We start from the raw sequence: 17,030 nt of genomic DNA, 5'->3' as shown, positions 1-17,030 counted from the left end.
GAAGCTGCCCAAGTTCTGTCCTGAAATTTGAGAGGGGTAGGCTGGAGCCCAGGCGCAAAGCTGAGAAAGGCCGGCTGGTGGCGTGAGCTGTCTGGGGGGAGAAGGGTCATAGCACAAACCCAGTGATGAGGCTGTTCTCTCAGCGGGCAAGGAGAATGGCTCAAGGCACGGGCTGTTTGGGATGAACCAAATCTACAAAGCTCGGCACGAGCAGTGCGCTCCTTCCAAGGACAGTGACCGCCTCTCCCTCGCCAGATGCCTGCAATGACGTCCTCCTCTTCAGAGTCCTCCCTCTTCCGCGGGACCTCTGCCCTTCCCTGCCTGTGTCCATCTGCTCTCTCTGTGCATTTTAAAAATCATTTGCCTTTAGAAGCTACTGTTTCTCTTGTCTTGTTCTTATTCTTTCCCCTCTTGTATTCCTCCTCGTGACATCCCATGTGGCCCGAGAAAACGTGGGTGGCGGAAAGCAGAGACATCTGCGTTCCCAGGCGGCTTCCTAAGCCCCCTTCCAGGCCCCGTCGGTGGAGAAGTTGGCGTAACAGGGCCGAGCTCTGCACTGCACAGCAATGGGAAACACACCGGGACTGGTGTCCAAAGACCCAGATTCAAGTCCTGGCTTTGTCTGGTACCTGCTGTGTGACTTTGGCAGAATCTTGCAAAGTCTTAGATCATCAGAATCCCTGTCTGAGCGATGGAGGTCATGACACTCCTTTTGGTTGTTGTGAAGATTACATGAGATGATGTTCTGTGGAAGGACTCTAGAAACTTCTAAAGCATTGTATGAGGGCGTTGACTCACATCTCTTACTATTGCTCTTATTTTGCAGGAAGACTAGTCATTCGATGTGGGAGCAGAAGTACAGTAAAATTCTTAGTCTGAACCAAAGTTGAGGAGTAAGAATAACAATATTTCCAACAGCGGCAGCCACCATTAACTGTTTACTCTTTGCAGATTGCTGTGCTAAGGGCTCTGTGTATGAAAAACAACTTAATTTCTACAAAAGAAACATCGTATGATGTAGATATTACAATCTGCATTTTATAGATCTGGAAACCAAGGCCCAGAGAGGTTAATTAAGTGATCCAAGGTCACACAGCTTGTAATTGGTAGAACCCTGTTACAAGCCCAGGTCTGTCAAACTTCAAAGTCCCTGTTCTTACCTACAATACAATACAGGCCCTTTTAGAAAATCAATCTTAATTAAATCATATTTTCCTCCCATGAATCAGAGTACAATCTTGACTTTGATGCTATTTCACAAAGGTTCTTAAAAAGTCCACTGGTGAATTGAATTTAGCCTTGCAAGATAAATATAATTAACTATCACTCAGCAAAAAAAAAAAAAAAAAGAAAAAAGAAAAAGAAAAAAGAATAGAAAAAGTTTCCCAACTTAGATTTCTCTAGTCCTTCTTTATAGAAATAAATATAAAAGAAACAAACTTCCTCAGGATCCAGATGCTTATCTGTTTGATCATTTCAAGAAAACGTATTTTCTAGCTGCAGAGGAGGCATTTCCCAGCAGTACAGGTGCGTCGGATACTTACATGTAACCCTTGAATCTGTTGAGGTGGTTGTTGGGCTTCTCGCACACGATGGTATTGCGGAAACGTTCTGGTTCGAACTGCACCTCCTGTGGGAGAGGGGACGCTGTGAGGTTATTAATTCAGAGGATCTAGTCTTAATAGGATCATGGGGAGAGCTAATCACTGTTAGGACCATTGCAAATAAGGTAATCCCTGCTTTGTCACACTGCGATAGTAGTAACGTGTTAAAAGAGTGAAATCCTCATTAAGGAGGAGAAAGTAGATGCAAACGAGCAGTTGGATGCAGGGTGGAGGGCGTCACTCCCCTGAGTGTGTTTCTCTGGCGGGCCTGGGTTTGGGGCTCCAGCCCAGAGTGGTACCATAGAACTTCCTGCAATGACGGAAATATTCTAAGTCTGCATTGTGCAGTATAGAAGCCACTCATCACAGGTGGCGATTGAGCACTTCAATTGTGGTAGTTTGCCCGAGAAATAGTTTTTTCATTTAATTTAATTTTGATTAATTTAACGTTAAATAGCTGCATGTGGCTACTGGCTACCACGTTAGACACTGCAGAAACAGATGACGAAAAAGGAGGGATTCTAAATCACACCACCTAGAGATACATGCAGTTAAATGCTTGTGAATATCTCTAGGTGTGTGTGTGTATATATCCACACACACATGTATTTATGTAACTATACAAGTATACATTTATGCATTTCAACAATAAGATCTAGTGTTCAGATATCTTGGCCATTTTTACATGTTATTAAATTTTTCTACATCATCATTAACACCTGCTCCAAAACCTATCATACCAATGAATCGTATTTCCTTTAACCTATTTCACGACTGAATATTTACATTGTTTCAATTTGTTTTGCTATTATAAAAATGCCGTGAAAATAGTAGCTAATAAAACAAAATAAATAGCATTTACTAGCTGGACTCATATTTCTGCCAGACACTGTGATGAGAACTTTATACGTAGTATTTATTTTTAAGCTTACAATTATTTTTTGAAGTAGGAACTTTAATGATCCCCTTTCTTTAGAAATGAGAAATCTGTGACTCAGAAAGGTGAAGCAGGCTGCCCATGGTAATACTAGGGCTGGGATTTGAATCCTAGTCTAACTGGAGACCCTCTGTTCTTTACTTGTATAACACATTGCCTCCTGGTGAACAATCTTGTAGCTAAATACTTTAAACCCATCCTCGACTCTTTGCTTCTTTAAGGTGTTTTAGCTGTCCAAGCTCGTAGAGTCTAATGTGGGTAAAACACATCTAGAGGTGGGGAGATCTTGCTTCCAACTGTCCTCCACATCGACTAATACTATGTTGAAATCTGAAGCCTCAGTTTCTTCATCTGTAGAACGGGGCTAATACCACCTGCCCTGCCCGACTCATTTGTGCATCAGAAAACAGAATCTATGTGGAGCAGTTTTGAAACCTGTTTCATGCTACGCAAATAGGAGGTAGTAGTGCTAAAGGTGGGCTTGGAAATGGTTTCCTGGGTAGAGCTTTTAGCATGGGGAGTGAATTTATCACTGAGAGCTTCAAGGTACAGCTGTTCAAAGGGACAAATTGATTCGAAGAAATGATAGGATTTTCTGGCTTCATGTAAACATATTGTCCATCGGATCTGTGGGGGTGCCAAGATAAATAAATTCTCTACTCACTTGAAATAAATTTCCCATCCAGGAGTTTCTAAAAATATGGCCCTTTTCCCCCTGGGGAATCGATTTTTTCAGGGACAAATGCTTGCCGAGTTCTGAGATGATGACAAATCACACTGTAATTTGTCAGCTGCTTTCGCGCCCCTGATGAAGTCCTGCGCTTCACTCTGCTCCGCACCGCTCGTCCCAAGGCTGGGGTCCTAAATCCAAACTCATTCCAGACACGAATGGCAGTGGGGTTTGAGAGCTAATGATCCTTCTCGGTGCCTCTGAGCCCTGTTGTCAGTTTAATCATATCCCCCGTGTCCCCAGCAACGGCGAAGTTTGACTCTCTTGTTCCTCCGTTGGGGCTTCCCAGCAACCTTCCTCCTACAGTGTCCCTTTCCCGGTTCCGAGTTCTCCTTCCTTCTGGGTGCTGGCCTTTGGTCCTCTGTCTGTCTTCCTCTCTTCATGGAGGGTGACCTTGCTCTCCTTAGCTACCTGTCCCCCAGGCTCCTTTCTTCCCTCCCCGAGATGGGCTGTGGAGAGGGCATATGGGACCTGCTTGCTTTTAAGGATTTGCCGTAGCTCACTCCAGGGGAGCTGCCGGGCCAGCCCAAGGACGGAGGGAATTGCCTGGCCTTACAACTCTGTCGAGGTTCTTATTTTAGCCTCATCCAGGAGTTTCTGATTCCTTCCTGAGATGGGGTGGTGTCCCCTCACCACCCTCACAGTTTTTCTTAGCTTATGGATGGAGCTCACCTAACTGACCATTTCTTTTGCCCCAACCTTTTATCTAAGGCGTTGCACTTTGATGAAAGTCCCACTAACTGGAAAAAGGCCTGGGGAGTCATCAGGGTACAGGAAAAGACAAGCTCTTTCCAGAGGAGAGTTACGTCTCTGCAGTTTCTTAGGCCAGATCTACCTATCCTGAGCACGGACTACGTGCCAGGCACCTGTCCTTAAGTTCTCACAGTCACCTTAAGAGGTTTGACAGATGTGCAGATGGAGACTGATGTAAAGTGATTGTCTCATGATTGGTAGGTAACAGAGCCAGATTGCAGCTCACATCATCAGAATCCAAAACCAAACATTGTTGCTGTCATCATCATCATCATCATCATAATCATCTTTATTCATTTTTCTCCTCCTGTTATTATTGCTGTAGCACTTATTGAATGCTTAGTTACTATGTACCAAGAACCAACTAAATATTATATACATGCCATCTTCTTTAATGCTTATGAGAACGCTATCAGGTAAGTACCATTATGATTCCTAGTTCACAGATGAAAAAAATTAAGGCTTAGGGAGAATTCATGACTCCCCCAGTGCCATACAGCCAGCAATGCAGGCTTTGACCTTAGCCCCACTGACTCCCCGAGAGTCTACTCTCTTACCTGCAGTGTAATTTGGGTGCACAGAGGAAAGACTAGCATCTAAGCTCTCCTCCTGGCCCTATTTCCCTTAATATATTCACTTCCCACTTCCTACGATTGAAATACCTGATGTAATAAATGTATTCATTCTCTAATATACAGTAGAAAATATATCACGATTACTATGACTAATAATGTGATGTGTTACCTCTTCCAAGTCTGTTTACATTTTAAAGTAAGGTACCCACAAAGGGTAAAGGTAAAGGTTAAGGCACTAAATTGCCAAGAGGACATTCTTTTGAGGATTTTTATTTTATTTTAAATTTTTAAGCATTTAACAGTTTTTTTAGCCACCCCCTCTATGAAGCTTACTGTACTCTCCACAGACCTTCTCCCCCCAGCCAGACAGAATTAATTGCTCCTTTTGATGTGCTTCCACCCATACTGTTATGCCTCCATCGAACACTAATGTGCCTAGATCTGTGCATCCTCCAATAGACCGTCCGCTTCCCCTGGGGCACCTCCTGCAATGCCTTGTCTTAGCAGGTGCACCATAAAGATGTGTTGAGGCAAGGTTATTACTGGGGGGGGTGATGTGGGGAACGTACATACTGAAAGGTGATCATGAGGAAATACAAAGTAGACTTCACCACACAGACTGACCCAAGTACAATCTTGGCTTTGATTCATGGGAGTAGGACCACTTCTTTCATGGGAATTCTTTGGCTCAACTAATAAAAATTGTCATCAAAGTCCTAGATCCCGACTTGGACCAGTCTAGGCTCCCATTCGTTCATTCTTGCATTCAAGCACTTAGTGAATACCTGTGATAGGTGAGCCAGGTGGGAAAGTAAGAGAGAGTCTGAGGGAAGAAAGGGGTTATTGACACAAATCAATGATTACAGCCATAAGACAACTCAGGGATCCCAGTCCAGCTCAGGTGTGTCAATAGCAGTAACTTTCAAAGCAAAGGGAAGTGGGCCTCATGCCAGTGTGTAATAACTCCCTGGGGTTGAGGTACTCCTTGCTGACCTGTGTCCCAGATGCAGCAAGCCTGCTCCCTCCCAGGGCTGCTGGAGAGGCCAAGATAAAGCATTCAGGCTGGAATAGATTCCAGCAGCTAGAATCAGCCATTTCCTTGGTGCTTGCCTCAAGGTTTACTTTTCTAGGCTAATTTTCCACTATTCTTCACAACTGATAATCAAATTCATCAATACCTGTGTTTAAATAAATGTATGAATGATCTTTTGAGATTGTTTGTAATGGTTAATGGTTAGTTTTCTGGGTACCCACCTTCTGTCCCAGCCTTCTTGTATAACAACCCTCTGACTTCCTTTTGGGAAATGACTGTGTCTAGACGCCCCACCCATTAGGCTCACCCACCGTGGGACTTTGACTTGCGTGAAATGATTCAAGGAAGGAAAAGATAAAATGAGACCATCAACTAACTCCTGCTACCAAGCTGTTTCTGTCAACCAGTGGTTCCCAACTGGTAGATGAAGCTATTGCAACTTGTCTACACATCTTCTTATAGGCACCAAAATGCTATCTGTAGACAGAATAAAGATAAGTCTCACACACACACATATCACTAGTTTTCAAATTTCTGTAGGAATTCTTGAGATTAACACATTAAAAATTCATTTACAAAGTCATTAAATTTATAGTATCTTTTTGTTTGAATGTATTTTCTTAAAAAGGAACACTTAAAGGGCAGCCACTTTTTTTGATAGTCACAAAATCTTTATGTTAAAAGAAAGGGACCCTATACCTAAATTCTTAGAGGATGGGAAGCACATCTTAGACCACTTTGAAACCCCTCTATGGCATTCAAAAAAGATTTTGTTGATTGAAGAAAGAGAAACCAAACACAGAACACATTTACTTATTGGGATTTTATAGGAGCCAAGAACATTTGTGAAAAAGAAGAGTTGGACCAGTGACCACCATGCTCTGTGCAGCTCTCAGAGTCTGTTCCTACGTGATCGTCAGGGTAGAGGACTACAAAGGAGAACCACCCCACCTGGGGACGAGGATGGCAAAGCAGCCACCGTGACCCTCTCGTGGGGACTGCTCCCTTGGGCTGAGCCGAGGAGCAGGGGTTAGAGGTAGGCAAACCACGCCAACCAGGGAAGGTACACGGCGGGTGCGCTGCGGACTCACAAGGATACTGTTTAAAGATTGTTCTTTGTTTGTTTTTGTTTTTAAGTTTACTAGTTTGTCTAAATGGTGAAAGCAAATGTTCTTCACACCCCAGCTGCTGATCTAGGTGATTGAGGTTTTCCTCCCGGCATACAAATTAAGCAAACCCCGGATTTCTGAGAATCCTATCTGAAAACTAATGACAGTGACCAGCGCTTGATGACCTTTGCGCTTCCTTGTAGGTGGAGGTTCTTTTCAAGATAACCCACAAGGGAGTGACTGGCAGTGACTTTCCTCTGGCTCTGGGTGAGGAAATGGTCTGCATTTTCAATTACCCCAAAGTTCCCTGCCTGCTCCAATGAACCTCCCACAAAAGCACACAGATCGGGGCTGCAGGGTGCTGTGAGGAAGACTCTGTCTTAGGGATTCCTTACAGTCTGAATTCTCTTTCATCAAGGGACAAATACTCTGTTTCTCAATAGGATTGAATAAATGTAATCTTTTTTTTTTTTGGACCAGTATAAACTTATTTTTATTTTATTATAATAAATGTTTAGTATTTACGAAGTGTACATAGGTAACTAATTCCTCCTGGTATCAAAACCATTAGGTAAGCATGACTATAGCAATAGGAATTTGATAGGAAGGTTTGTGTTTATGTGAAAAATCCAATTACAAGCACAGGACAGGCAGAATTCAACATTCTGAACAGTCGGTAAGTTGTGTATGTCATCACCCCCTGATCAAATAACTGGCACTGGTTTAAATATTGAAAACCATGCATGCAGCTCCTCAGGCCTCTTGCTGATCCCCAGACAGACTTCTGTATCATGGCCTTTCCCCTGCTCTTCCCCCACCTGGAATATTTTCCACCCAGCTATTTCTCTGCATACTAAATGTAATCTTGAGACTTTGCTATGGAATTTCCCATGGGTTTGGCGTGCCATACAAACCCTGGAAAAAGGATGAATTCTTCTGTCATTTCTAAAATTAATTGTTGATGGAATTGTTTGTTAATGATTGCTTGTGTAATTCCCTGTTAGAGTAGACATTCATGGCTTGAATCTCTCTTGTTTGATCCTGAGCTATAGCATCCGGCACATAGAAGGCCTTCAATACATATTTGATGAATGAATGAGTGAGTGGCAGGATGCTTGAAATATGGGTAGGTGCCACCAGATGGACAGGGGTGCCTTCAGGGAGTATTGCACGGACAAATCTTCTCTATACAATTTTTTTCTGGCTGTGGATAACAGAGACGCAAGAAAATGATATGAGATCCAATGTTTTGTAGCTCATGTTTTTGGCCAAAGAAGTCACAAAGAAGAGAGTATGAATTCTGGTTTGAGAAACTATGTTAAGTTGTTCACAGAAGATATGATTATAATGTGTCACCTCTGCTGATTAACAGCAATAACACGAATACTAGCACAGTATCTGGCAGCACAAGGACCTCACCAGATGTTGGTTGGGTAAGCGAATTTATGGAATGAACTATACTAGTTGAGAGTGGCTAGAACAAAGTGCATGGGAGCACAGAGAAAGCAGTGATCCCCTCTGGGCACACTGTGTAGAACACTGCCCTGGCAGAGTGAGGACGGGGGGGGGGTGCGGGGGGAGAGGGAGAGAACTAGGACCATAGAACATAGGAAGAGGGCATCCCTCTCTGCAAGGATGGATGACTGTGGTCACGGGTAAGGCAGGCTTATATACTCCTGAAGTGTAATAGATGTAATGACTAGTTATTGCTGTGCTTCTCAGAACTCTCCTACCCCATAGACCAATTTCGACCATGAAGTTGAAGTTCAAATGGATGACAACAATCACAAAATGCTTCCCTTCTTGCCAGAATTAATTGGTCTAGGATTGGGTACTTCCCCTGGGGTGCTTTTCAATCTGGCCATGCTGGAAGGTTGCAAGTCCCTCTCTGGGGTTAAGTTGCAAGTTTCCTTCCACATGGAGGAAGCTGATCTGAGAGATTGAAGCCAAACACAATCAGAAACAAAGACAAGAGATGGACGTTGTACTCATGGATTCTGAATTCCTTGTTCCACATGGGGACTCTAAGGCCCAATCTCACCCCTGGATTCTTCCAATAAGTTCCCTTTTTCTCCAAGCTACTTTGAATCAGGGTTCTCTTACATGCCACCAAGAGCCTTGAGTAATCCACATACTGTATTAGACTGATATGGCTCTCATTTGAGACACCAAATATTTTCCACATTGACCTTAAATACTCACAATTATCCTTAGTGCTTAAGGCAGTGAAGGCCAATACTGAAATATAAATATGTTATCTTGGGATATCGAGGTAGTAGGAAGGAGAAAAACTTTAAGCTATCATCCATTGTTAACAGCTTAGCATGAGTAGTCTTTCACATAACCTAGCAGAGCTTTCTCAGAAGGCCCTGAAGGGATAAAAATGGAAAAAAGATGTTTTAATGGAAGTGGTGCAAATAATGCTAAACATTGGGGAGAAGAGATGTTGCGTGTCTGGGTCTGGTGCCACACCCCAGTGGAAGGCTGGAGGAGATCACCAAAAGGAGGCCAGAAGTCTGTAAAAAATAAATGTAACAGTTTTTCATAGGGTCATTCCATCGCTATTGTTATTATAAATAATTATAACCTAAAACTTACATAGCTTTAGTATTTTCATATATGTGAAAATTATATCTATTTGGGAAATAAATACATATAAAGGCATGTAAAAATTACTTTAGTGATGAGAAAAATAATCAGGTACATTAGAATTGCATTCTCATTTGGGCTCAACACCAGATTATCTGGGTAATCTTTCACAAATTCAATCTCTCTGAAATTGTTTCCTCATCTCTGAAATGTTGTTAGTTCCTTGCTTTTCTACCTCAAAAAATTCCTGTGAGTGTCAAATATCAAAAGGAGACGGTGTAACACAGTGGGTAAGGACTTTGCCTGGTGTGGCAGAAGGACTTACATATTTAATATTGATGAGGTGGAGTAAAAACTTCTAGGCCGAAAGTGGAATTGAGATATCAGCATGAATTCTAGCATATTTAACCTTTAAAAAAGTCTTAGTTTTGTTCACTTAAATGGCATAGAAATAATGGTCAACCCAATAGCAATGAACACCTCTAGCATGGACTTATTATGGTTTCTAAATATCATTTCCTATTAAAAGGAACCAGATCTGTCAAAAACGACTGAGGTCATCAAAAGAACTAAGGAGCTACTTCTTTTCGAGAAGTTCCCACTGGCTAGAGACAGGGTAATCAGGAAAGATAACAACTGCACTGATTTCACATACATCAGATATGTTGAAATCCGTGAGTTCATATTGATGCTAAAAAGAAAAACTCACTGGACACTTTCGTAGGATGCTAGGGAAACCAACTCAATATTTTGAAAACTGATAAATAAGAGGAAAGAAACAAACACTCATCCTGTATTTTCTCTACAGAGGAAACCTCAGAAGAACCAAATACTTAATGAGGAGAAATTTTTCTTTAAAAATGAATTAGAATATCACCATCTTGTAAATTCCATTGAATGAATGGATCTAAACAACCATCATAAATGATTATTAACACTGAAGAAAGACAGTCAGACATTGTCCCTCAAGACAGCAGTACACTGTATTTCCTGTGATGTGACATTGGCATGAACATACACAAACGCCAAATCTAACCTGAATCTGATTTCAGCACTAGCTCCTACTACCAATCTGTAGAAATACGGTGGTCAGGGAAACATCTTAAATGATACCACAGGGAGGTAATGCAATAGCACAATCCAGACTATGGGAAATTTTACAGGACAAACAACCTGGTTCATTAAGCAACAAAAACTAAATATGCATTGAAAACAAGAGAGTGCTAAATGGGGAACCTATAGAGTAAAAGAGATTAAGGAAACCAATCTCAGTATTTGGACTTATTTGGATCCTGATTCGAACAAACTGGAAAATATTTGCCACTGATTTTAAAGTTGATTATCAAGGAATTATTGCTAATTTTTAAGGTACAATAATGGTATAATTGTATATATTAAATATATTTAATATTTTAATTTAAGATATATTAAATATCCTATCCTTTAGAGATACATATTGAAATATTTACAGATGAAATGTGATATTCAAAATCAAAGTCAAAATAATTTGCAGAGAGCAGAGTGTGGGGATATAGATAGAACAAGATTGGTGAAGAGTTGATTGTTGAAATTAGGTGATGAGTTTATAAAAATTTGTCATATTAATTTCTGTAGTTTTGTATACACTTAAAAATTTCCATAATAAAAAGTAAAAAACAAAACAAAACAAACAAACAAAAAACCCCACAACCCAACTCTGCCTGAGTTTAAATCTGAGCTCAGTCAACCTAGTAACCTAGTGGGATTACTCAACTGCTCCTGCCTCATTTGTCAAATGGGACAACAAAAGCACCTGTCTTGTAGGGTTATTTGTGAGGAATAGAAAGAGGTAATAGGTATAGAACACCTAGAAGAACTGCCTATGGCACATAGTTTGTGCTCAATGCAGTTATCTATTGTTATGATTATATATTGTTATGTAGTCTTATTTTAAAAGAATCCTAGAAAATGTAATCTGCGTTGAACATTTAAGCAGCGACCAACAGGTAGAAAGCACTAAGTATCATTCTTAAAGGAAATTTGAAACAACCGGTCTGGAGCAGGTCCCATTACAAATCCACCAGAAAAGAGGACTGTTCTCTGGTTCTCAAGGGCAGGCAAGGTTAGAGGACAGGCAGCTACCTTTTGCTTCATTTGAGGCTTGTCATTACTGAACTGGGATGGTGATAAATTTCCCCCTACCAGACCTCAACTCTATGTCAGCAAAATGCTCCCTTGTCTAAACACGTTACATCACTGCACACTTTTCACCGCAGAGGATCCAAACTGCCCCAGCTGTTCCCAACCGAGCAAATGGCTTATTAGCAGTAACCATCAGTGGAACGCAAGTCAGTCTAAAGGGAGACTCAAGGAAGAATTAACTTGAGCAATAAACAGATAAACACAATGGTTACATTCATCAATGATGGCCAAGGCCAGTGCTTTTCAAACTTTCCTGTGCACGTGAATCACTGTGGGTCTTGTTAAAATGCAGATTCTGGTTCAGTCTGGGGTGGGGCCTGAGATTGAACGTTTCTGATGAGCTGTCAGCTGATGCTGACTGCAGAGGCTAGTCCACAGATCACACGTGGCGTAGCAAGTGCCCAGTTGGCATTGGGAAGTGATCCGACACATACGTCAGTAGCACTTAGGCCTTAATGATTTGGATAATATATAACCAGGAATATGTTTGATCTGAAATACTAATTGGAAGAACTCATTTCTGACGCTTTGGCTTTGGTAACTGTTCCATGTATCAAAGTGAATGGCACATACTCCTTTTCAGGTATTAAATCCCTAGGTTAAACCCTTTTAAGGAAGTTGTTTCAGGCATCAGAATGTGACCAAAGAGAAAACTGTACAATTTAATTCTCTAATAAAGTCCTCTTGCCAGCTGGGCGGACTTTGGTATAATCCTAATTTTGAATACCTTCCTTTTATCTCCTTTTCCTAGCAATGGGAAATGAGAAAGAATATTAAAAAAAAATAGATCAATAGTTTTATAAATTCAAAGATGGCCCATTGTGTTAAAAGCTTCAATTGATTAAAAAAAAAAAAGTTGGCCCAAGATGAATTCTGCTAAAAAAAATTTTGAACTCCTTAGCAACCTTGAGAATAATCTACAATGTCATGGGAGGAAGACCCTTTTAAGAAGCCCATTCATGTTTATAATTTCATTTGAACCTGAACAGGAAAGGGAAGAATGAACTGCCTAAGCCATGATAATTGTTAGCTTCTCTGTACCATAATCCAGGTTAACATTTCCCCAAAAGTTCCATGGGAATGTTAATAATATTTGTGTGGAAAAAGTAATTCTGAGAGTAAATAAGTTTGGAGAGCTCAGGGTCAAAGAAAGTTTAATAGGTCTGTTGGCTCCAGGCCTTCTCAGAGACTTTAATATGTTAATGAACATTGGAACCTTCACCAGGGGGCCACAGGAAACAAGCTCTCCAATCTGACTTGCCCATGTTTTCCAAGAACTTTCTCTTGGGATAAGTGTTAGGCAGAGTCTACCTCGAGAAATGTTGATCCAGGGAGCTGGGACAAAGTATATCTTGCTAATTTTGAATTAATAGAATATAGTAATCTCTCATCATCCACAAATAGTGAAAATGAGTGTGGGTGTATGTGTGGCTGGGAAGTTTCTAGAAATCTCTGTGGTTAGTAAAAACCTTTTAACGAGGTAAAGGTCTCACAGACAATAATGATTTAGATGGAGAAAAAAACTAACAAAAGCCACTAATACTTATTATTTAAGACAAACCATATTGGTAGGTGTTCAAAATCTTCTCTGAGACAGTTAGTGAGATTTGCCTTTTCTGAGCCTCAGAGTTTTCATCTGTGAAATGGGGATAATAATGCCCACCTCTCAGAGTGGTCATCAGGTCTAAAAGAGACAATGCATGCCACAGCCCTGGCCCCAAGTAAGAGGCGCATAGATGGTAGTTTTGTTCTCAATATGAAAAGTGAGATTTTATAGTACTTGAGATGCTGCCTTCAGATGCTGTACTTCTGTTGTACAGGCTTTTTCAAGAAGGTGGTGATAAGTTCATCTCAAGGTCGTCTAAGGGGACACTTTCAAAATATGCAGGATGAGGCCTGTACTCAGTCCTGGTGAATCATAATTTAGTGGTGGTTATAGGGAAGGATGCATGTATATTTTTAAAAAATTTCCCCTGTGGTTATGATGCTACACTCTAAACACCTGTAACGTATTTGTAGCAAATCCCTAAGTGGGGATCTCACCCCGCCTGCAGTAGTTCTGAGGTATGTTCCTTGGAATAAAAGGTTTCTTTGCTTAATATTTACAAATGCTACATGCTAGTACCTGCCCCTTCTCCTCCTCGGGGCTTATTAAAATATCAGAGAAGTTCTACAGTACACAATATTTAAAAACTCATAGTTTATTGTCTTCTGAGCTTATATGGCCTTGCGTTTATTTTTCTTGCAACTCTCTTCAACAGTTTTGCTCAACACACCTGGGAAATCCTACGGTATGGATTTAGCCGGAAGTGGGTTCCATCCAGGTTCAGAAATGTGTTTGCATTGAACGTATAGGGGGGATGGAGCGGAGCAAAGAGCAGTCGCGATTCCTGTCCCAGGGAGTGGGCTGGGCCCACTTCCATTCTTCCTGCCACCTGCTACGTGTATGTGGCGAGAATATTGCAAATGATAAATGCATGTTTTCAAAAGTAAGCATTGCCTGGCAAACTCAAGGAAACAGTCCAAGGGCCAGGGAGATGAGCTACTGCGGATTTCAAGACCCCAGATGCGCAGGACAAAGCTGGCTTCGAATCCCGGCTCCAGCACTTCCCAGCTCAAGACCTCGGGCAAGTTACAAGATCTCTCTATGCCACATTTCTTATGTGTAAAATGGAGACAAAAATAGTACCCATCTCATTGGGCTGTTGTGAGAACAAATGAGATAACCATCAAAGCCCTTAGTATGGGCTCAAAAGTTTATTATTATTATTGAAATGGAAAAACACATGGAACAAATGAGGGAGGAAAATCAAGAACTGAGACAGAATAGAACAGAAAACTTTTAGAAACTTTAAGCTCAAACCTCCCTTCTTCCTTTCACATATACATTTACCTCTTTTTAATATATGTTTTTTTAAATCATCACACCCAGTACCCTGTGAGAATTCAGGGTTAGAGTTTGAGAGACTTATTCAATTGGCTGGTCTATTGTGCTGGAATGTGAATGACCCTTTTGTCTGACTCTTCCTTCCAGTTAAATCCCAAACTATCTGACTAATTACTATTCAAGAAACCTGCTTGGGAGCTGGTGCCAAAGACAGAAAGAAAAGTCACTGGTTGAAATGCAACAACACTGAAATGACTGCTGGGGAGAGAGCAAAAATGATGCAGGATTGAATGAGGATGTCGGTGCGGGGAGGCTGAAGGGGAGATTTGTCAGCAAATGCAAGCCTCCCGGCTCCTAGAACTTTAAACAAAAAAGAAACAGAGCAGAAAGTCTCAGAGTGCCTCGCATGCGGTAAGGCGAAGGTGCCAATCTCACACACTCTCACACGTGTGCACGTGTGTGTGTAATATGTATTTCTCGTTGTGAGTCACAGTGGAAAAGATCTGAAGACCTATGGCCCGGAGGGCAGGCCACAGGGCGCACAGCCCAGGAATAGACTGGTACTGCTTGTCTAGAATGACCTTGTGAACTCAGGCTAGATCTCGCCCTGCCTTTTTGCGAACACTGGGGGGATTCAGCGAATATGGTCATAACAAGGGAGGGAAAACTCAGAGGCCAGGGCCCGCTCAGGGACTGACTCAGAGCCTGGAGACCAGGGGCCATGCTGGGGACGGCAGGGTGTGATGGTGGTTTCCGTTTCCAGTGGTGGGTGGCACCGCAGCCCCCGCAGCAGCAACAGTTCCCATCTACTGTGTGTCTACTGGGCACCAAACCCTGCATTTTGTTCTTTACTTTCCTTATCCCACAAGCATTTCACCATAAAACTGTGGGATAGCATTATTATTCCCGTCGGAAGGATGAGAGAACTGAGGACTGAGTCATTCATACAAAAAGGGCCTTAGGAGAAGAGACCAGTGCAAGGTGAGGTAGTATGAGCTGTCTGCTTTGGGGAAGTTTCAGTCTAGAAAACTGAACTCCAGCTCATGAAAATCTCTGAGGAATGAAGCATGTGCCTTCTTTCTCCTAAATCCCCTGACTCATTCAATTTCTCCTCAGCCAAAGGCTGGCAGAGTGAAGAAAGGTGGTAGAAATTTGTTCTTTTCCATGTTTAGAGAAAGACACTCTATTGGAAATCAACACTTCCAAGGGGAATTTTCATTGCAAATTGGAATATCACACACCAGCCAATCAACACATATTGCCTACCAAAGCCACGGCTCTTAATACTAACTACTTACTGGTCTCTTGCTCTATGCCTGCCTTCATGCTAAGTATTCATGTACCTATCATTTAGTCTTGAAAACTACCCTATGAAGAGGGTGCCATTTTTGTCCTCATTTTCCAGATGAGGGAAATAATAACTTGCCCAAGGTAAGATCAGTGGTGGGACTTGGGCTTTGAACCCAGCTGTGTCAGACCCCAGAGCTTGAGCTCTTGCCCACCAAACAGTAATGCTTTCTCCATGAGCTCTTAGGTCCTGTTTATGCAAGGGTGGGGATCAAACAAAAGTGTCAATGATCACGTTTACGTACTGTTGAGGTGCTAAGGCACACGGAAATGGAAAACTAGTTAGTCACACCTTGCTGCAGTTTAGGAGGGGTCAGAGGAGTGTTAGAGAGGATCCACAGAGGAAGAGGTTCCAGACCTGGAGTGGGATGAGTGCAGTGAGGGGGTTGGCCCCAAGGGTGATTGAACAGATATTAGACTCCTTGGTTTAGAGCAGAGAGGATAATTTTCTTAGTTGAACAGTGTGGGTCCCCATTTAGAAACTCTCAGGCCTTCAGCAGGTTATTTAACTTTTCTAAGCCTCAGTTTCCTCATCTGTAATATGGGGATAATAACATCTCAGGGGGCTCCTGGGAAGACTAAGTGCATCTAAAGTGCCTGGAACAAGGAGGCACCCGCTACTTTCCCCTCTACCCACCAGCTTAAGTTCAATTTTCCAGTGGAGTTGACTTGCTTCCTCCCCTTGCCTTTGCTGTTGAAGACCTTAGAAAGGGCCCTACCTGCTGTGAGAAGCCCCTCACAACACGCCTTTGTTTGAGGTTCGTCTCTCCATCCAAGTTGGCGGTTTCCAGGTGGCATATCCCGCTGGGGTCCGAGGAAAAGAGGAGGAGGATATCCGCTGGGATGATCTCGTTGCATTGCACTTGGATGAAGTCTCCCACGCGCACGTCCTTCCAGCGCTTCTTCACGTAGCTCTGTTCTTTTCTTGGGTGGGAGAAAGACAGGGGTGTGAGTGAGCTTTAAGCTTCCTCAGAAAATTAATGGGTGAATAGAGGAAGGTCCCACCTGAACCTTAATTTCGTCCAAGTCAGCCCATCGTGAGACTTCCCTGTATTCTCCCTTGCCCCCGAAGACCACCATCATGATCTATCTAGCGCAGCTAGGCGTGAGCTACGGAATCCTGCTAGTGAGAGATCTGCCCTCAGGATCATTTAGAATTTTGATTGACTGCCAGGTCTTCGCCAGGTCCTATGTTCAGCCCTTGCTTCTTAGCAGGAGAAACATCTAAAAGAGGAAGGTAACTGCACTGTCATATTAATCTGGTACTCTTAATATACATTATTTA

General features: G+C 42.2%; 1 protein-coding gene across 3 annotated transcripts in view; it reads right to left on the bottom strand.

Moving 5' to 3' along the window:
- The window catches only part of ATP10B (ATPase phospholipid transporting 10B (putative)), an 88,100-nt gene that overhangs the window by 55,336 nt on the left and 15,734 nt on the right, over nucleotides 1–17,030 (bottom strand). For all 3 annotated transcript variants that reach the window (XM_069484260.1, XM_069484262.1, XM_069484261.1), the window contains 2 exons: nucleotides 16,465–16,669; nucleotides 1,545–1,630 (listed from right to left, as the gene is read on the bottom strand). In XM_069484260.1, coding sequence (XP_069340361.1) covers nucleotides 1,545–1,630; nucleotides 16,465–16,669 — 291 coding nt within the window. The remainder of the gene's footprint in view (nucleotides 1–1,544; nucleotides 1,631–16,464; nucleotides 16,670–17,030) is intronic.

This window comes from Eulemur rufifrons, chromosome 10 (genome assembly GCF_041146395.1).
Source record: "Eulemur rufifrons isolate Redbay chromosome 10, OSU_ERuf_1, whole genome shotgun sequence".
Lineage (NCBI taxonomy): Eukaryota > Metazoa > Chordata > Mammalia > Primates > Lemuridae > Eulemur > Eulemur rufifrons.
The sequence above is the reverse complement of the archived record's forward strand: the minus strand, read 5'-3'. Positions and strand labels throughout refer to the sequence as shown.